The sequence below is a fragment of the Bidens hawaiensis genome, unplaced genomic scaffold, assembly GCF_021521415.1.
Source record: "Bidens hawaiensis isolate Kalapana, Puna unplaced genomic scaffold, B.hawaiensis_p1.1 tig00004838_1, whole genome shotgun sequence".
In the NCBI taxonomy this organism is placed as follows: domain Eukaryota; kingdom Viridiplantae; phylum Streptophyta; class Magnoliopsida; order Asterales; family Asteraceae; genus Bidens; species Bidens hawaiensis.
In genome coordinates this window covers 1,260,310-1,282,382 of record NW_027491302.1, presented here as the reverse complement: position 1 = coordinate 1,282,382, position 22,073 = coordinate 1,260,310, and the positions used below count along the sequence as shown (strand labels likewise).

The 22,073-nt window shown below is 36.1% G+C and overlaps 2 protein-coding genes across 2 annotated transcripts; one reads left to right on the top strand and one right to left on the bottom strand.

Moving 5' to 3' along the window:
- The first annotated feature begins 1,085 nt into the window (after window positions 1-1,085).
- Window positions 1,086-3,545, top strand: LOC143628167 (protein LATE ELONGATED HYPOCOTYL-like). The gene is made up of 6 exons (XM_077097819.1): window positions 1,086-1,124; window positions 1,195-1,306; window positions 1,495-1,556; window positions 1,778-1,906; window positions 1,981-3,051; window positions 3,133-3,545. The coding sequence occupies exons 1-6, from the start codon at window positions 1,086-1,088 to the stop codon at window positions 3,454-3,456; spliced, it is 1,737 nt and encodes a 578-aa protein (XP_076953934.1). The 3' UTR covers window positions 3,457-3,545.
- Window positions 3,546-11,516: 7,971 nt separating this feature from the next.
- On the bottom strand, window positions 11,517-21,944 carry LOC143628165 (protein LATE ELONGATED HYPOCOTYL-like). Its single transcript, XM_077097818.1, has 6 exons — window positions 21,823-21,944; window positions 21,626-21,737; window positions 21,377-21,438; window positions 14,026-14,226; window positions 12,850-13,945; window positions 11,517-11,647 (listed from the first exon to the last, which is right to left on the bottom strand). The coding sequence occupies exons 1-6, from the start codon at window positions 21,868-21,870 to the stop codon at window positions 11,517-11,519; spliced, it is 1,650 nt and encodes a 549-aa protein (XP_076953933.1). The 5' UTR covers window positions 21,871-21,944.
- Window positions 21,945-22,073: the final 129 nt, after the last annotated feature.

Below are 22,073 nucleotides of genomic sequence, written 5' to 3'. Positions count from 1 at the left end.
GGTATCCGTCCGTCCATCCACTGCCTCAAGTTGGCTTCCGTGGGAACTTGTGGTGGATATTTATTCACCAAAATATAAAAAGCGCACGGGATGGTGCCTATCTACCGCTAACATCTCTCCACGTGTCACTCAACTAAAACCCTTTTTGTTTCCCAAAGAAGCAAAAAGTCATAACCCATATTTGTTTGTGGCTCATATTCATGCTTCTTCTTCATTACATAGACTTCGATCCAACTGATTTAAGTTTATTATTATTAATCATTGCTTGTTACACACCATGAATGAATCTGAATCCTGTTCATGCTGATCAGGTTTACCATCCGATGACGAGTATGTGTTTGTTTATTGTTCTGCTTCAGTTTTAGGGTTTTTAACTGTTTTTCTCGCTACTGATTAAAGCTTATTTTATTCTTTGGCTCGTGATTTTTGTAGGTTTTGGCATCATACGGCTCATTTTGGTAAGGATTTCAGTATTTTACAATTACTTGTTATGTAGTAAGTTATGGTACTATTGGTTCATGATTGAATTACTCTTAATTCCAGCAATTAAGGAACCATATCGCTATGATCGGTGATGTGTTTGAATATTTATATTAATTAGTTAGTGATTTTGTTACTTTATTGTTATCTAGAACTGAGCAAAGTTGTAATTTTTATCCATAACCGAAATCGGTTCAGTTATTTTCGGTTAGTGCTTAAAAAAATTAAACTTAACATATTGTTACTTATGAATGTATAAAATGGAGGTATAAATACATGAAATGGAGGTCTAAAAGCAAAAATTATATAAAAGCTAGAAATAGATTAAATATATATGTTCAGTTTGGTTTCGGTTAATTCGGTTAACCGAGGGTACACAAAAAAAAAGGTGAACGGTTTTCGTAAATTTCGGTTTGGTTTTGTTGATTTTTGGTTAATGGTTCGGTTTAGTTTATGCTCACCCTTATTTGCAGTATTGGTACTGAATACTACAAAGTCTACGCACGCTTATTTCCTGGTTGTAAATGGGAACTGGATACCTGTGAGGATGAGAGATAACTTTTGGGTCCCGAATTTGTTCAGGAGGATTTGAAGCGCTGTTTTAGATGGACTCCTCCTCCTCTTTGGAGAAACTCAACATTAAGGTAATTTTATGTTAACTGAATCATGAATCTTATGTGTGTTATCTGTAAATTAAAATCAAATTTATTCCAGACTAGAAAACCCTATACAGTAACAAAACAACGTGAACGATGGACAGAAGACGAGCATAATAGATTTTTAGAAGCCCTGAAACTATATGGGCGAGCTTGGCAACGTATAGAAGGTACCAAGGGTTTTTGAGATTATTATTTTGCCTGGAGTCTTACAATCCTTGCCTTTAGTATCCATAAGAAAAACACTAATTCTTGGTTTATTTATCATTGTATCTGCAAATTACAGTGATTTTATTTTTTAATTATCATGGATGTGTTTTGTTGACACCTTTGTGTCATTAATGTGCATATAATGCAGAACATATTGGAACTAAAACAGCGGTGCAGATCAGAAGTCATGCACAAAAGTTCTTTACAAAGGTCGGTTGTTTACTTTCTTTTGCATATGTGTTTTATCTTCAACTTACACTGTAAGGCAATTCAATCTTCTTTAAATATGTGATTTGCTGTTGATTTGCATTTGATATCATTTTGCTGTGAAAATCTATTTAACACTTATGAATCACATTTTGTTTGCACAGGAAGAGTTACCATATAAAATGGAGTTTTGCTTACTGTAATATCCTTTTTAATTCTAATAGTTGGAGAAAGAGGCGGTTGCTAAAGGAGTTCCAGTAGGACAAGCTCTTGATATTGAAATTCCACCTCCACGCGCTAAAAGGAAACCTACTTATCCTTATCCTAGAAACACTCATACACAAGACCTTGAGGTATAAAGGTTTTATTTGCGTATTCACTTGATATTGATTGTATGTGTTATACATTTGGTTTCTTTCCATACCAGAAAACCAGCCACACGAAGAATCTGGAAAATGGAAAAACAAATGTGGAATTTCAAAATGATATTGAAGGTCCATGTGCTTTGCTGCCCTTAGAAAACGAAAATTCCATACCAAATGAGCCTTGTGTCATTAATGAAACCAGAAAGCAAGATGACATTAAGCACACAAATATCAATAATAGCTCATTATTTGAGAGCTCACGCTCTGCAAATAATACCATTCAAGGTCGATATTCTGATAAAGATGTGAATTTAATAAACGATACACAGTGTAATCAGACCTACCCGAGGCAGGTTCCAGTACAAGTTGTAGATGTACATCAAGAAGTTAGTGCAAAAACTAGTGATACAATTCAGATGTCATTTCATGAACTGAGAGATAATAAGTTGGAAGAGGTGCAAAAGCACCCCAAACAAGCTGACCTATTTGTTAACATAGCAGCAGCATCTGCAAGCAGTGCCATTGTTTCATCTCTGCTACAGAATCCTGCTGCAGCAAGCTTGACAGCTAATTTCTATCACCCTGCAAATACAGAAGCTTCCTCTCCACATATTCTTTCAAGAGATCAGTTGAATCTCAGTGCCAATCCTAGCATGGCTGCCATTGCTGCTGCTACTGTAGCAGCTGCAACTGCATGGTGGTCAGCTCATGGTATGCTTCCTGTTTGCACCCCTTTTTCCCCAGGAGCGTATTCTTGTGACTTTGGGACACAAGTAGATGGAAATCAAGTAAAAGTAGTTACTACTGGAACAGAGAAGGCTACTTCAGAAGAGAAGATGGATGCAGATCTATCTTATTCATCAGACGAGCCCGAAAAGAAGTTAAACAACAAGGAAACAGTATCAGTGGTGGATCTTAATGATTCAAGCAAAACTAATGTTGGCAAACAAATTGACCGGTCTTCTTGTGGTTCTAACACCACTTCTAGCAGCGAAATTGAGATAGATGGTTTAGAAAAAGACAGGAAAGAAACCAAAGAAACTAGAGGGTCAGATGTTAAGGAGTCTATTTCCCATACCGGTAATATCACTATCAGCCCAAATGAATCATGGAAAGAGGCCTCTGAAGAGCGAGTAACTAATTTATGTCTTATTATCTGAAAACTAGAAACATAGATGTAATATAACTTGTATTTCTTTATGTTTGACATGCAGGCACGACTTGCTTTTCAAGCCCTTTTTTCCAGACAAGTACTGCCACAAAGCTATTCAGATAATCCTACAGCAGCAGAGAAGGATCAACAGAGTACAAACAAGAACATTGGGTTTGACCTAAACAGGACGAGTCAAAAACCAGGGGAGAGTAATAGTAATGGTTTTGTAGTCTTGAGAGGTGAGAATGTTCGTCACACTGGATTCAGACCATACAAGAAGTGTTCAATCGAGGCTAAAGTAAGTGGCAAGATTGTGAGTGCAGGTAATCATAATGATGAAAAAGGTTCAAAGAGAATGTGTTTGGGAACAGACGCATCGGCTTGATTAATACAGGAAGGTTGTGTGTTGTATATTATGTAAGGCTAGTCCTAAACCTCACCAAACTTTGTCGTACTATATAATTTTTCTTTTTACATTTTCTGCTGAGCATTCACCATAGATTATGCTTAATGTATTCGAGAATGAAAATTAAACTTTTAAACTTTTGCATATTTTGAGCATCAACTTTCAACTGAAAGAGCAACTGATGGCCTTCAAACGATAGTATATGCCTTATAAAATCTACTTCTGATAAAGGTAACTAATATTTTGGTGATAAGCCGATTGAATTTTCCATGTTATAAGGATTTCAAGTAATTAACGAATCTGTTTGGATCTTAACACAATATCTAGACATCGAGTATTAATAGAGAATAGGTGTAACATTCTGTCGCTCAAACCAACTAATGTTGTTCGCCTTGTCTACTAGGAGCTCTCAAATTTGTTATTTGTTGCCTGTGGGAACTTTCCAAAGGTCACCCATCCATTGATTCCTCTCACTCGAGCACGGTTAGCTGTGGAAATATCCTTTCATCCATGACAATTGCGTTCTGTTAATTATAATAGTTAAGTGTTATTAATTATTATTATTGGTTTATTAGTATATGGCCCGTATGCCCAAGATAAGTTTGCCTAGTTATATGTTTGGTTGTTGTATCTCAATTACTCAAATTTAGTTGGCAACTTTTCTTTATTAACTGTGTTAGGATCCAAACATGATTCGGTAGTTACTTAAAATCCTTAAAAACTCTGTAAATTCAAACTGCCTATCACTAAAGGTGTACTGCTTATTGCTATGCTGTATCTTAGGGAGCGATTCGCTACAAACTCAAAGCACATTGTTCTATTGAATTACGAGACAGAATTGCTTTAAGGATATAAATAACTTGACTCAGCAATAACTTGTCGTGTCAATCATAATTTTTAAACAATTTACTTGTAGATTATTTAGAGCCCCAAATACTAACAGAAAGTCGCCTAATGTATAGGCGTTTACAAAGTTAAGCTAAATGGTAACTTGGTTCGATAATTTCTTGGCCATCAACCAAAAATACCTGTTTACCGAAATTTTCCTGAGAGACTATATTTTTTGTATTATTCTGTGTGCATTGTCTTTATATTTTCCTTGTATGTAAGTGGTCCTCCCAGTTTTACATTAAACTTGTCCATTGTACCTTCTATCTGTTGCCAAGCTCTCCCATAGATGTGAAGTGCAAAAGACGGGAAAGAAACCAATACATATGAGTTACCACGTAGAAGTGAAAACTGCATTCTTAGATGGTGATCTAAAAGGAGTTATATGAATCAAAATGAGGCTCATTATGTCATTATGTGGAGTGCACATGCACCCAAATTGACCCAAAAAAAAATTAAGTTATCTTGTCTAATGATTCTGATTGAAACTAATCAGACGAATTTGTACGCAGCATAACTGATAAATATGGTTATGTGCTTGTATATTGATGGCATGTCGGGCTTTAAACTGTAATATGTTGGGAAAGAGGTTTGATTGTTGGTATAAGGATTAAAGATTGAACAAAAGGATCTTACATGCAAATCTCAATACGTCGAGAAATTTCTCAGGAGATGTTAATTGTTAAGCCATTGGCCTAATAGATTATAATATTAAGCTTGTCTAATATATACTAGCCATGCTTGATTTTTTACATGACAAGCACCACAATCTGATACCGTTTATGTATCTAAAAAGGTATTATTGAATACAAAACTAATAATCCTAATGCTCATCACCTTAAGGAAATAATGAGAGTGCTTGGATATTAAGGGAAGTATGCATCTGGTTTGGTGTGATGTAAGTTGGATAGGCAATATAAAAGATCATTATACTTAAAAAGAGATTTTCTTTCAGCTAAACTGAAGCATTCAAAAAAACTTTTTCTTTTTGCTCTAAAACATCTCTTTTAAGAGTTGTTGAAATTAAAGAAAAGAGCAGTGAAGAGAGAAGCAAAACAGGTAGAAAAACAAAGATAGATGCAATAAAAAAGGAAGACATGTCTTTTGGGGTGGAGGGTATAAAAGTGGCACAAACATGAGAAGGGCTGAGGTGGGGTCTTCTTTATTCATAAGAGCATCTCCACCGGTGTAAAAATGAGAGGTTTGTGTTTGACGTGGATTGGAGCAAACAGACGAGCGGCTGTTTTTACCGGTGGAGGAAAACGAAGGGATGGGTGTTTGTTTGAGAATATAAATGTTTGTGATGGAGTTTGAAATGGGCCCACCATCAAATAAAATGCAATAAATTGATGACATGGCGGGCGGTGCTGACGGCAATCACCGCCCCGGCGTTGTTGGGGTCACAGAGCCGGCGGCAATCAAACTATAGGTGACAAACTGATAGGGGTGGTGGGGGATTTGCAGAAGACGGAGGCGGTGGGTAGGTTGGTTTTTGACTGTGGGAAACCGTTGATGGTGAAGAAGGAGGCGGTGGGTTGATGGGTTTATGTAAACTGTTTTTCCCTTTTGTCTTGGTGTTCTTGACTGCAAAAACAATTCATTTATGTATGTTAAGTAACATAATAATATGTTTATATTTTAGTATTATGTTTTTAATTTATGTATGTCTAATATATGAGTGTGTATTTTTTATGTATGTCTAATATAGTAATATATGAGTGTGTATTTAAATAATATAATAATGAGTAGGTTTTTAATTTATGTATGTCTAATATATGAGTGTGTATTTTTTATGTTATGTTCATTTTATTTTATAATTTGATGTATGTTTAATTTATGTTTCATGTAACTTGTCGGTTTCAATTAATGTATAGCTTTCTTTTTTCTAAGAACCCTGTCACAAGTTGCACACCCCTTTCTTTTTCCGGACAAGCGGAATGACACCCTCTACCTTTGTCTCTTTCATCTAAATTTCACTAGGATAGTTTTATTATAATATTATTTCTTATATTCAATAAAGTTTTTTTTAATAAATTGCTTATTCTTTTACATATTTTATGATACATTTTATTTTTCTATTAGTGTATTAATTTTTACAATTAAATAAACACATATTTTCTAATAAATTTATAATTAATTGTATTATTATACATTTATTTTCTTTAGTTATATTTTTAGATTTAGGATTATTAGTTTATGTATGTTTATCATTTTTCTAATATATACAAAAATGATATATGTGTTTATCCCGTAGATATGTTTTCCTTGTATCCATTCACACAATGAAGGGACACTAATATGTGTAGGGTGAATGACTTCCAAACTTTGTGGCAACATCACCGCCACCTTATGTGGGTAGGATATATGACTTTATTTCATAGTAAAAGTTTGCCATATAAAATTGATTCATTTTTGGCATTTATTATACATAGAGAACCAAAAGACAAGAAAAAAGTTATAGGATACTTATGGTAGGTTTTGCCAGTGATTTTGTAGTTTGTGAGTAATTAAGGGTAGAAATGAGATGGTGGTACAGAATTAGACATAGGTAACCGATGAAAGTAATAATGAAAGAGTAAGAATACTTTCAGTGATTAGAAAATGCACTTGTTGGTGATTTGACATTAGAGGTGTTCTTCGGGTTTGTTTTTCGGGTTTCGGGTGTTTTTTTGGGTCGGGTTCTTTGGGTTTCAAAATTTTAAATCTTGACCCGAAACCCAACCCAGATCTTTCGCGGGTTTTCCGGGTTTGGGCAATTCGGGTTCGGGTTTTATCGGGTTGGGTTAATCGGGTTTCGAATATCCTAGAAACACACACACACACACACAAACAAAAAAAAATTAAAAACTACAATGCTAAAATTAAAACAACATATTTGTCTTTGCTTATAACGCAAATAGTCAAATAAAAAACCAACATAACCTGGTAAACGATTCAAAAGAAGATTAAAACTAACTCTAACCATATTGGTATTCAATCGGGTGTGATTTGGTTGTTTGATTACGGTTGCTATTGGTACTAAATGGAATACATAAATTAATAATAAGCAATTTATCCATAATAGTTAGAATGACAATAGTCGATTAGAGCCAAATTCTGATAATTTTAGTGGCTAAGATCTATTAGCCTATTATACCTAAAAATATATTTAATTTCAAAACTAAAAGTTTGTTCGGGTTGACCCGAAACTTATAAATCAAACCCGAGAACCAACCCGAATTACTTCGGTTCGGGTTCGGGTTAGTCTTTTCTTGGGTTCAGGTTCTTCGAGTCGGGTTAGTTCGGGTTCAGGTACGAATTTTTTCGGGTTGGGTTTCGGCTAAAAGTGACAGCCCTATTTGACATTACATATACCACTTATTGATCATTGATTGGTAAAAATGTAACTGGTAATACAATATAAATTTTTTCAATTTACTACCCCATATGAAAAGTTAAAAGTTTCGTCCGGGTAAACATAGCTTTCGAGAAGCAAACGTGCATAACAAACTCAGTAATGAAATCATAGTGTGTTGTTTTAGTTGTTGGTAAAGAAGCGGAATGGCTAAGAAAGTTAATATATGAGATTCCGTTGTGGCCTAAATGCCACCTAATTCTTTTCTAGTATGATTGTGTTGCTACACCAAGGCATATAGCCAGTGTACAACGATAAATCTAGGCATTTAAGTTTCACCTAGTGATTTTTGTAAGTTGATCTCAGAGTGGTGAGATTTGTTGATTTTGTACGTCATAAGTAAGGGTGTTTAAAATGCCCAAACCCGATTAACCTGACCCGATCGAACCCGATTAACCTGACCCGACCGAACCTGAATAAGCTAATTAGGGTCGGGTTAAATATGGTCAAAAAGTATTAATCGGGTTATTTATTCGGGTTAACCCGAATAACACGAATTGTTAATAGGGTTGGGTTTTGGGTTCATTTTTGAAAAAAATCGGGTTTCGTGTTAACCCGAATAACCCGATTAGTGGTGATAGTTAACTCCAAACATAATATTAATAAAGGTAAAATAAACACTAAAAGGTCAACGGTGGAAGTTTTATATAGGGTTTAATTATTTTGCTTGTTTGTTAAACGTTCATTTAAGTTTGTTTATGTTCGTTCATGTTCATTTACATATTAGTAGAAAATTATTAAATATTGTTTGCGTTTAGAAATTATATCACCCTAATATGTCTTATATTTGTTTGTTTGTGTTCATTTAAATTTGTTCATTTATGTTTATTTGTGTTCGTTTATGTATGCACATATGTGTTCATTTATCTTTGTTTAATTATGTTCGTGAACTGTTCTTTTAGATTATAAATGAACGAATATAAACGAAATCCAACATGTTCATGTTTTAAGCAAACAAACATGAAGACATATATTTTTTCGATTAAGTGTTTGTGTCCGTGTTCATTTAAAATTAAATGAACAAACACAAACATGCCCTTGTTCATGCTTGTTCGGTTCGTTTACAGACCTACTTATAATTATAAGATAATTACTTGTAAAAGAAATTGAAAATTGAGTGAAATGAGAAAATATTGCAACCCACAAGTTAGAAACACAAAAATGCAGCTAAAAATATAGAGTAACACGGTTAACCCGATTAACCCAACCCTGCTAACCCAAAATCCGAATAACCCAAATCCGGCTAACTCGAACCTTAATAGGGTCGGGTTGCGGGTTAGATTTTATATTTTTTAAAACCCGACCTTATTAACCCGAAACCCAATCGGGTTGACCCAATTAACACCTAGCAAACCATGTGACCGAGGCTGCCTAGAGACTTTGAAAACAAGTTTGCTTTAGAGCAGTAGGAAAGAGTGTTCAGTACCAGTACCGGTATTGGACCGGTACCGATTTGGTACTATCGGTATCGAATTAGTACCAAGTTGAGTTTTCGGTACCGGTACGATACCGGTATATCTTGAATTTTGCACGAAATACAAGTACCAAAAATTTGGGATTTTCGGAATCGGTACCGGTACCTTCCTGAGCTCATCCCTGCAGAGTAGTATGGACGGTCCACATCCGTCTCAGAAAAGCTCACTCAGATATTGAGCATAGTTTCAAACGCATAAAAAAAGGATTATCCAAAGTGTGTGTAAAGCTAGTATGGCTTTGATACACGCCTCATGAATGGATATGGATACGTGGCTATAAATAGTGTTGGTATATAATGGGAAAAACTGTAGAAACTTATTTATGTTATCATTGGCTACCATTAGGCATTAGGTATTCAAAAGAAATGAACCTGGACATCATGATTTTCAAATATTTGTAAGGAAACATTTTCACTGTTACGGAAGTTCAATCACTATGATATTTTCATTTATGCATTAGTTTGACTTGTTGGTTCTAATCTCTTTAAAGGCTCTTGTGAATCAAGATTACATTAAAATAGCACTGGTTTGTCGGTGAATTTAGTGTTATCAACTACAGACACATGGTAAATGGTCACTTCATATAGAGTGAAAAACAAATATACATTTGAATAGGCAGAAGATACAATTTGGCTCCAAGTTTATTTCCACTTAAGTGGTGATTTTAGTAACATAAAACTATTTTCAGTAATCAGAATACTCTCTTCGACTTATGCATGATACAAGAAATGCATCCAATATTCTTTATCATAACCCTTTTGAGAAGAATTTCCCCAACATCCTCTAAACTGGTGGCTCTCACGTTCAATGTCGGCTACTTCCATGTCATCAACATAGAACCAGTGACATGTCTGTCCACGTAGTCAACATGGTACTAACTCTGCAGAATTTCCATTAAGTTTAGGTTCTGATACATCAGTTTCAAATGAAGATTACAAAATAGAAAAGTAAAAAAGGACTGCTACCTTGTGAACTATACATGTAAAGACCCTTGCTCAACTGCTGCCTTTATTTTTAGCATAGGTTAGTTGCACCTATACAAACAAAGCATACAAGCTCTCGTAAAACAGACAAGAAGCCGAAAGTGAAGAATCACATGCGCATATGAAAATTTGAAGAGTATTTAAAAAAATATTTAATAGTGTGAGTTCTTCAAATGCAGCATACAATGGTGTGAGGAATTACCTAAAGATACAGCTCAGTCATTTAATCATTGACATGAATTTGGTTCTCATAAAGCTATCAGGAGCAAACGCAATTTTTTTGCTATCGAGTTCATAAGAGATGACACATGCGCAGGAAGAGCTATAGGGTGGGGGTGTTAAACGGGCCTTGTTTAACCCCGACTACAACGGAAAACCCGAAAATTGTGTCTAACACATGAACCCAAACACGACATGCATATTCGAATGTTGACACGAGCATGACCCGTTTATCCAGCAAACCTTTATCTTTTTGCATATTAATACTCAAAATTACAAATTTTACAAAATACTGTATACTGTATATAATTTACTTTAATACTATAAAACTTGGTGTTAATTTCTCTTTTAAATATTATAAAATGCCCAACCAATTAACAGAAAACGCAGCAATAAAAGAATTATAAAATAAATGGGTCAAACGAGGTCAACCCGCAAACCCACTGTTGACCTCAAAAATCAAAACTGACCAAAACCCATCTACACTAAACCCAAACCTGCGAATTCCGTGTTAGATTTGCGTCGTGTCAGAATTCACTCCTCTAGCTCCACATCCTGAATATATTTTCAGTTGAAAGCAAAACAAACAAATGAGCATGCTTGCCAAACTCCAATTGATAAAATTTCTGCATTTCTAAAGCTTCATGGGAAATTATTTGGAAAATATTATAATGTTAGATAGATCATAGAAGCCATACCTGGAGGAAAACAAAGCAGTAATTCAACTAAACAAGCATCCATTACCTGTTCATAGCAACTAACTCATGGAAACTTCATCAACTTACCATTTCATCATTCAATATCACCAAGCAGCATCATATGTTAAGATTTGTGAACAGAAAAATGTTTGCAATGCCAAATAGGTCTTGCATTCTCAAAATATGCATTTTCCAGAAGTTCAATATTCATTCTCCAGTGGTTAGGAGGAATAAGAGAATTAAATCCAATACATTTAGCATAATCTATGGTGAATATTCATAAGAGAATGTAAAAAGATATAAAACCCCACAAACTACTCGATAAGATTAGCGAGTTTAGGGAAAAGATAACATGATATACAACAGACCCGCCCTGTATTAATTAAGTTGATGCCTCAGTTTCTAAACACTTGCTCTTTGAACCTTTTTCATCATTTTGACCACCGCCTGTAGATGCAATCTTGCTGCTTTCTTTATTAGCCTCAATTGAACACCTTTTATATGGTTTGAATCCTGTATGATGAACATTCAGATTCAAGACTGCAAAACCGTTACTCTCACCTGGTTCTTGACTTGTTCTGTTTAGGTCCAATTCACTGTTCTTGTCTATATTCGGTTGATCCTTGTTAGAAAAGCTTTGTGGCAATACTTCTCTAGAAAAGAGGGCGTGAAAAGCAATCCGTCACTGTGTGACAAATTTAAAGAATTGCATTATAGATGAATGGACATAATGAGCTAAAACCATCTAACACAAACTATTAAACAAAAAACGAACGGGGTTTTCTTAATTGTGTTCGCTTTTTAAGAAAATGAGCATTTTCATGTTTGCTTATGTTCGTTTGTTAAATAGTATAAATGAAAGGCTCATGAATGTAAACAAATGAACATAATTACACATAGATGAATGGACATAATGAGCTAAAACAAGTATTGAAACAATGTGATGTGAAGAACAAGGCTTTGGGCCTAACAAGTTATTAAAACTAGACTAAGATGTAATGGGCCTAAAAGAATTTAAATGACTAATTAACGAACAAACTTAAACAAAAGCAAACTAACGAACATAAATCATTTGTTCATGTTCATTCATTTAACTAAATGAACAAATTTTTTTGTTCATGTTATTTCCTTTATTAAATAATTGAACATAATCGAACTTCCTGCTAAACAGTTCTGGATGCAACACATAAAAAAGTAGGTTTAGGGTCGGTTGACACGAGCCATTCATTAAACAGGTCAACTCTAACACAACTTGTTTAACAGGTGGGTTGACCTGATAATCAAGGGTTCTTTTAAAAAAATTAATATTTGGATTTTACTTATGAAAAGTGATGAAATTCAAAATTTTTTAAATATTTAATTTTTAATTTTTCTTCTAAACTATAACTTCTAAAAGTGGAGTTAACTTTCCCTTTTTAACCCTTTTATCAACTCTTCATTTCCAGCAATTTATTTTATTAGTTTTAACTACCCATTCTTTAATATCGACCTAAATATATTAAACCAGCTTTATTAATTGGAAATGAGAGATGAAGAAACAAAAACAATAAAAGGGCACCAGTTACAAATAAATGTTTTATTTCTTGGAGTAATATATTATTTAAATTGTTACTAATTCATTCACTAGGTATTACTCATATTCGTAACTGAACATAAAACGGGTCAATCTGAAACATGACCCACCAACCAGACACGATTGATATAATTGAAGTTACTTGCCTCTTCAGAAACCTCCTTCCATGATTCGTTTGGGTTAATGACATTTCTACCCCTACGGTAAATTGACTCATTAACATCCGACCCTTTAGTTTCTTGCATTTCCTTCATACGTTTCTCTAAAGCATCCATCTCAATTTCACTCCTAGAAATAGCCTTAGAACCGCAAGAAGACCGATCAACCTGCTTTCCATTATTAATCTTGCTTGAATCCACCACCGTAGCAGATTTAGTCTTTTCTGCATCCACCTTCTCTTCTGAAGGAGCTTTCTCTATTTCATTATTAGCTACTCTTGTTTGATTTTCGTCTACTGGTGTCAAATTACAAGAATACCCTCCCGGGAAAAAAGGAGTGCAAACAGGAAGCAAACCATGAGTTGACCACCATGCGGTTGCAGCTGCTACAGTAGCAGCAACAATGGCAGCCATACTAGGATTCAAATGATCTCTTGAAAAGGAATCTGCGGAGGAATCTTCTGTAATTGCAGGATGATAGAAATTAGCTGCAAAGCTTGCAGCAGCATGTGCAGCAGGGTTTTGCAGCAGAGATGATACAATTAGGCTAGAAATTGTAGATGAAAATTGGATAAATGATCTATAATTCTCTTGATTATCACTAAGCGGCATGAGAAGTGGATGAAAGGTAGCGGTGTTATGATGGCCACTAGTTGCTGATGCTGCTGCTATGCTGTGATCAAGTACTTCAGAGTTATTAACTGTTGATTCATGAAAATCAGTTTTTGCAGTAGCTTCCTGATTCCCGTCTACAACTTGTACAGGAACATGCCTTGGGTAATTCACAGGCATATCGGGATATCGACCTTGAATAATATTTTCATGTGTAACGTGTGAGCTTTCATATAGTGAGATATTGGATGTAATGTTTGTGTGCTTGATGCCATCTTGATCCAACTTTTGATGCTTTCTAGTTTCAATGGTGATGTAAGATGCATTCCTTTCATCATGTCTAAAAGCATCTGGCTTTGACCTCAGTATAGAATTTTCATTTTCTGATGACAAGGATGCACATGGAGTACCATTTTGGGCTTCTTCATTTGTGTTTGCATGTTCTAACTTCTCTTGGTGGTTGGTTTTCTGGTATGAAAGAAACTGAATGAAGTACAAGTGCACACATACAGGCAAATAATAAGTGAATATTGGTTAAACTCGCAGACCTCGGGGAGATGTTTTCTCTCGATGTCAAGTGATTGCAAAGAAGAAGCTAAGGTTGTTGGTTTCCCGTCCTGTTCTGCCACCTGTGTACGGGTCTTTCTAGGATAAGGATAACTCGGTTTCCTTTTAGGGCGTGGAGGAGGAATTTCTATGTCAAGAGCATCTTTTATTGGAACTCCTTTAGCAACAGCCTCCTTTTCCAACTATTACAAAAAAAAAAAAGAATAAAGTAAGCAGAATCTCATTTTGAATGTCACATATTATTTTGATAGATAATATAGGAAGCTAACACTTAAAAGGCAATAACATAGGTAAAACTCAAAAGAGAGAAATTCAAAAACAGGTTTGTAGGTTCTGTGTGCGTCTGAGAATATTTCAAATACCAAGAAATAGTATTAGACAAATACTTAGCCAATGCACTTTTTCATAAAACATTACAACTGTTAGTAAAAAGTTAGTTGCACCAATGTGGCATCTTTTTTATAACTGTCATTTGTAACTGTTATACATATGTTTTAACTGTTTTTTAAGTTACGTGAGATCAGCTTTTGGATAATACAGGAAAATAACACTTAAATATAATGTTGCAGTTAAAGTAAAATGAAATATACATATTATAAAATAGGTTCTGTTCTCAGCATATTCGCAAGGCTAAGAAATAGTATTGTATAAATACTTTAAGGTTTACCACCTTTTTCATGAAGTAGTACAATGGTTCATGACATGTTAGCTACATGTGGTTAATATCTTTTCTATATAAAGTATGGCACCTTTTCATTTTTCTGAGAAAACTTGCTATAAGTTATAGCTACCAGGGGAAGGTTGACGAACAAATGAAATTAACGTGCTAATTGTGAGAATCAAGTAGAGTAATTATATATGCAAGTAGAGTAATTATGTAATTACATCATAGAGCAATTATGCAATTACTCTATGATGTAATTACATAATTACATCTACTTGTATATATAATTAAACTACTTGATTCTCACAATTAGCACGTCAATTTCATTTGTATTTGATCAAAACCCATAACTACCATAAGTGTCATTTGTGACGGTTATATGTTTGTTATAATTATTTGATTTGAAGTTAAATCGGTTCTGAACAGGGGAAGTATGGCACCTTCATTTTACTGAGAAAACTTGCTATAAGTTACAGCTACCAGGGGAAGGTTAACGTACAAATTAAATTAACGTGCTAATTGAGAAAATCAAGTAGAGTAATTATATATGCAAGTAGAGCAATTATGCAATTACTCTATGATGTAATTACATAATTACTCTACTTGTATATATAATTACACTACTTGATTCGCACAATTAGCACGTTAATTTCATTTGTATTTGATCCAAACCCATAACTACCATAAGTGTCATTTGTGACGGTTATATGTTTGTTATAATTATTTGATTTGAAGTTAAATCGGTTCTGAACAGGGGAAGTATGGCACCTTTTGTTAGGTTCGGAGTCACACACAAACACGAATACAATAGTAAAACCGAAAGAATAAACGAAAGAGACACAAGGATTTAAGTGGTTCGGTCACGGTGAATGACCTACGTCCACTGTCGATAACTAGGGTTTTCTTATTATTGAGTGATACCAACTTACAAGTACAGGAGAGAATATATAGACTAGACAATTAGGGTTTAACCCTTTTAACTAAACTGGGCCTGATTAGAGCTTTTGGGCTTGGCCAAAACTCAAACAGCTTAATCTCCTAATTCTGTCTATTCGTCTAAACCGGACCCGACCCATGATGGATCGGAGACCACAACATAACAATCTCCCACTTGGGCTTCGAGACATCTTCTCTAAACCACCACTTGGATGCGTCAAACATTTCAACCTGCTCCCATTTGGAGACGTAAAATGTCTTCACCTGCATTGCCTTGTACATGTAAAATAAAACCCATCTGGTTTTGCACCTCCTAGTTACCCTCCGCCTTCTCAACATTATTCCTGAAGGCCTGCTGAAGCTCTGCACAGCTTCAGCTTATCCAGCATCACCGGCTTGGTGAACATATCTGCTGGATTCTTAGCACCTGAGATATTTTTCAAACTGAAAACACCATCACTGATCAAATCTCTGACAAAGTGATATCTCCTCCCGATGTGCTTAGTCTTCGAATGATAGACTGGATTCTTCGCAAGTTTCACTGCACTCTCATTGTCACAATATAAGAAGAACTCTGCCTGTTTCTTTCCCAACTCTTCAAGAAAAGTTCTCAACCATACTAATTCTTTACTTGCTTCGGCTGCTGCCATATATTCTGCCTCAGTGGTTGATAAAGCAACACTTTTCTGAAGTCTGGACATCCAACATACTGCTGTTCCCCCAACTGTGAAAACATAACCACTAGTGCTTTTAAACGTCTTCTTACATCCACCCAGATCAGCATCTGAATAACCCCTGAGAATTGTATCATTCCCCTTAAAACATAACCCCAAACTGGAAGTACCCTTTAAGTATCTGAGTAACCATTTCACCGCTTCCCAATGTTCCTTTCCCGGATCCGACATAAAACGACTAACTACCCCGACATCATGAGCAATGTCTGGCCGTGTACAAACCATGGCGTACATGAGACTGCCAACAGCAGATGCATACGGAACTTTAGCCATCTCTGTTCTTTCTTCCTCTGTTCTGGGAGACTGGTCTTTGGTAAGTTTGAAATGACTTCCCAGAGGTGTGTTTCTCGGTTTAGTCTTCTCATCATTCATCCTGAATCTTTCTAACACTTTCCCTATGTATTTCTCTTGGGATAGTGTTATGGAGCCATCTTTCTTTCTGGATATACTCATCCCCAAAATCTGTTTGGCTGGACCAAGATCTTTCATCTCAAATTCATCAGACAACTGTTTCTTCAACTTGCGAATCTCCTTCATATCAGATCCTGCAATTAACATATCATCTACATAAAGAAGTAGAATGATATATGAGCCTTTAAACTTCTTTAAGTAGCAGCAATGGTCGGCCTCGCATTTCTTGTACCCAGTTCTCACCATAAAATCATCAAACTTTAGGTACCATTGCCTAGGTGCCTGCTTCAGACCATACAAGCTTTTCTTCAATTTGCAGACCCATTTTTCTTTCCCGGCAACCTGAAATCCCTCAGGTTGTGCCATATAGATCTCCTCGTCAAGATCACCATGTAAAAATGCTGTCTTAACATCTAATTGCTCTAGATGTAAATTTTCTGCAGCAACAATACTTAAGATCAATCTGATGATGGTCATCTTCACAACTGGAGAGAATATTTCATTATAATCAATTCCCTTCTTTTGCTGGAAACCCTTGACCACTAAACGAGCTTTGTATCGTTTAGACCCATCATGTTCTTCCTTGACTCTATAGACCCATTTATTCTGTAGAACTCTTTTATCTGGTGGAAACTTGGTTAAAACCCATGTCTGGTTTTTACTCAAAGAGTTCATCTCCTCCTTCATAGCATGCTCCCACTGGAGCGAATCTTTCAACTTAAGTGCTTCATAGTAACTCTCTGGCTCACCATTTTCAGTTAAAGGAGATAATTAACTGAAGGTTTGTAACGTACCGGCTGTTTAGAAACTCTGGTGGACCTCCTAACCCAGTGCTGAGGCGGGTCAGGTTCTTGTGGAGACTGTTCATCCTCAGACTCTGAACTCCCACTGTCAGAGACTCCCTCTGACTCTTCATTTCCACCAATATCATCATCTTCAAATTCAGGAACTGTGGTTTCTTCAGTTTCTGTCTCGGGTTCGGTAGCTGACTCAACTGTCTTTTTCTGAGCATCAATTTCATATTCAACCTGCTCTTTCTGAACCCTTGATTTTGAAGTGTTTCTATCTTTGTATAACTCAGCCTCATTAAAAGTTGCATGCTTGCTTCTGACTACTTTTCTGCTTTCTAAATCCCAAAGCCTGTAGCCCATTTCGTTTGACCCATATCCAATGAAAACATATTTTTTAGCTTTAACATCAAGCTTGTCATTTTTCACTAGATCATAAGCGCTACACCCAAAGACTTTCAAATGCTTATAATCTGCAGCTTTACCTTTCCACTATTCTTCTGGTGTCTTGAAACCCAACGGTACTGACAATCCCCGGTTAATTAAATAAGCTGCAGTGTTAACTGCATCTGCCCAGAACGTCTTTGGAAGCCCGGCATTAAGTCTCATACTTCTTGCCCTTTCATTTAACGTCCTGTTCATTCGTTCTGCCACTCCATTTTGTTGAGGAGTGCCAGGGACTGTAAAGATCATCCGAATACCGTACTCTTCACAATAATCACGGAATTCTTTGCTAACGTATTCACCACCGTTATCCGACTTCAAGCATTTCACCTTCAAATCAGTTTCCAATTCAACAGCAGTTTTCCATTTCTTAAAAGTATCAAAAACATCAGATTTATTTTTAAGAAAGTAAACCCATACCTTGCGTGTCGAATCATCAATGAAGGTGACATAATAGTGCGATCCTCCCAAAGAAGAGACTGAAGTTGGTCCATAGACATCAGAGTGAATAAGCTCCAATTTCTGAGCTTTCGGTTGTTTTCCGGTCTTCACAAAAGATACTTTCTTCTTTTTACCGAAAACACATGGTTCACAAAATTCAGATTCAACCTTCTTCAGTTCTGGAATTTTTCCTCTAGCAACGAGCATTTTCATCCCTTTTTCACTCATGTGGCCGAGTCGTTGGTGCCACAAACTAGACTGACTCGGTCCACTGGTCACTGCATTTACCCCATCAGCTGGAATTTCAACCATGTATAAAGTGCCCTTCTTTTTACCTCTGGCGATCACAAGATTCCCTTTCACAACTTTCCATTGACCCCCACCAAACATAACATCATATCCTTGGTCATCTAACTGCCCAACAGAAATTAGCTTTCTTCTAAGGCTAGGAACGACCCGAACATCCTTTAGAGTCCATGAGGTGCCCAATGAAGTTTTTAGTTCAATATCCCCCATCCCCGTGATATCAACAGCATGATTATTAGCCAAACGAACTTTACCAAAATTACCTGTTCGGAGATTCTTCATCTTCTTCGTGCTATAAGTGGCATGAAAAGATGCACCAGAATCCATAATCCATGAATCTGTTGATTCTTAAACACAGCAGATAAGAGTCTCTTCTGAACCTTCTGAATCATCTGAACCGGTGGCCAGATTAACTTCCTTCTTAGATTCTTTCTTTTCTTTTGAAATTGAGGGGTTAGGGCATTGGTTTCTGAAATGCCCCATTTCTTTGCAATTCCAACACTCAATGTCTTTTCTGGGCTTTGACTGACTTCTTCTTCTAGACTTTGACCTACCCCTGCCATTACCTTTCTCTCTTCTCCTACCTCTCCCTTCGGTGCTCAATATAGAACTAGATGTCTCACCAGAATTCCTTCTTCTTATGTCCTCCCCTAAAATCAAATCCCGGACTCCTTCAAAAGTAAGCTTAGTATTCCCAGAAGAACTACTAACTGCAGTAACAGTCCCTGACCAACTTTCGGGTAACGAGGATAACAAGAGTAACGCTTGAACTTCATCATCAAACTTGATATCAACAGAAGACAAACGAGAAATAATAGTGTTGAAGTCATTAACATGAGAGGTAACAGATGCCCCTTCCTTCATTCTGGTGTTAACTAGCTGTCTAATCAGAAATACCTTGTTTGATGCTGAAGGCTTTTCATACATATTTGACAAGGCTTTCATAAGACCATACGTGGTAGTTTCATTTACAATATTGAATGCCACATTCTTAGCTAGTGAGAGTCTAATAACAGCTATGGCTTTTCTGTCAAGTACCTTCCACTCATCATCTTTCATACTTTCCGGTTTCCTCTCTTCTAGTGCTTCCATTAAGTCTTTCTGACATAGCAAATCCTCAATTTGCATTTTCCACCATCCAAAATCCTGACCATCAAACTTCTCAATCTTGATCTTTCCGTCCTCAGCCATTATCCAAACTGAGTTTTGATTACAGCAAATAACCAAACTACCCAAGGAATAAAAGGACTGGAAACTGATCAGAAAAAACGAACCAGCAGCTGCGGAACCCTAATCAGCGGCGGCAGACTGTAGCGGCGGCGGTACTGTAGCAGCGGCGGTGGTACTGTAGCGGCGGCGGCGCTGTAGCAGCGGCAGCGGTACTGTAGCAGCGGCGGTGGAACTGTAGCAGCGGCGGTGGAACTGTAGCAGCGGAGCAGCGGCGGCGGAACTGTGTGTATAATCGAGAACCAGGCTCTGATGCCAATTGTTAGGTTCGGAGTCACACACAAACACGAATACAATAGTAAAACCGAAAGAATAAACGAAAGAGACACAAGGATTTAAGTGGTTCGGTCACGGTGAATGACCTACGTCCACTGTCGATAACTAGGGTTTTCTTATTATTGAGTGATACCAACTTACAAGTACAGGAGAGAATATATAGACTAGACAATTAGGGTTTAACCCTTTTAACTAAACTGGGCCTGATTAGAGCTTTTGGGCTTGGCCAAAACTCAAACAGCTTAATCTCCTAATTCTGTCTATTCGTCTAAACCGGACCCGACCCATGATGGATCGGAGACCACAACATAACACCTTTCATTTTACTGAGAAACTTGCTATAAGTTACAGCTACCAGGGGAAGGTTAACGTACAAATGAAATTAACGTGCTAATTGTGAGAATCAAGTAGAGTAATTATATATGCAAGTAGAGCAATTATGTAATTACATCATAGAGCAATTATGCAATTACTCTATGATGTAATTACATAATTACTCTACTTGTATATATGATTACACTACTTGATTCTCACAATTAGCACATTAATTTCATTTGTATTTGATCCAAACCCATAACTACCATAAGTGTCATTTGTGACGGTTATATGTTTGTTATAATTATTTGATTTGAAGTTAAATCGGTTCTGAACATTTGTGCAAAAGCCTAAGGGTATAAGGTAGTGTTAAACTATCTTGGAAATGTCAAGCCTACCTAACAAATCATGTATACACTAACATGTTATCATCCTAAATTGATCCTTTGTTCACATTGAGCCAAAAACTAAAAAAAAAAATGAAAGGCCAGCTTTATAAAAAGAGAAAAAGGGGGCAAGTAGCAACAAGCATGTCCAATTAATGAATCAATGTAGACTTCAAATTAGCCTTAGCCATATTTATGGATCCGAATACAGATAAGTTTATTCAAGCATATACTTCACATCTCCTAACTTGTATTGTAACTTAGGTTTAACTCGTTTGATCTTACTTTCAAATCCAACTACATTAAAGTATGTTAAAACACTAATAAAACCAACAAAGATCAGTGCATTCTCTTATATGCTATAAAGCATGACAAAACAAATATCTTAGAAGAAACTAAATGACCTTTGTAAAGAACTTTTGTGCATGACTTCTGATTTGCACTGCTGTCTTGGTTCCTATGTGTTCTGCATTCGCAAACAAATAAATGGTGTCTCCAATTAATTAAAGGTTACTGCTATGCATACACTAAACATAAAGGATGTCAACAAAATCATCAACAGACAAAACACTAAATGAAATACATGAACCAATAATAAAGCAAGTATTATAAGATTCTAAAATAAATAAACAAATGTTAAAAACCCTAGGTACCTTCTATTTGTTGCCAGGCTCGCCCGTACAATTTTAGGGCTTCTAAAAACCTATTATGCTCCTCCTCTGTCCATCTTTCACGCTGCTTCGTTATCGTATATGGTTTTCTGGTCTGTAACAGCAGGATTTGATTTTAGTTTACATATAACAGGCATAAAATAGGTTGATTCTGTTTTCATATAAAGTAAGTAGATAACCTTGATGTTGATTTGATCTGCAGATGCAGAGGAGTATGAGTTCTCCATGCTGCTTCAAATCCTGTGGAGCACGTAGGGGATACTAAAGCCCCCTCGTAGAATCCAAATCCAAATAGCTTAGCCGTTGTGTAGTAGTATTCAACTAAACCTGATGATCTAACACTAGTCCAAACAACGATCCAGATATGTAACTAACAACAATAACAGCTCAAATCCATTTAAATAAACTAGCAACAACTAATTAACATTTC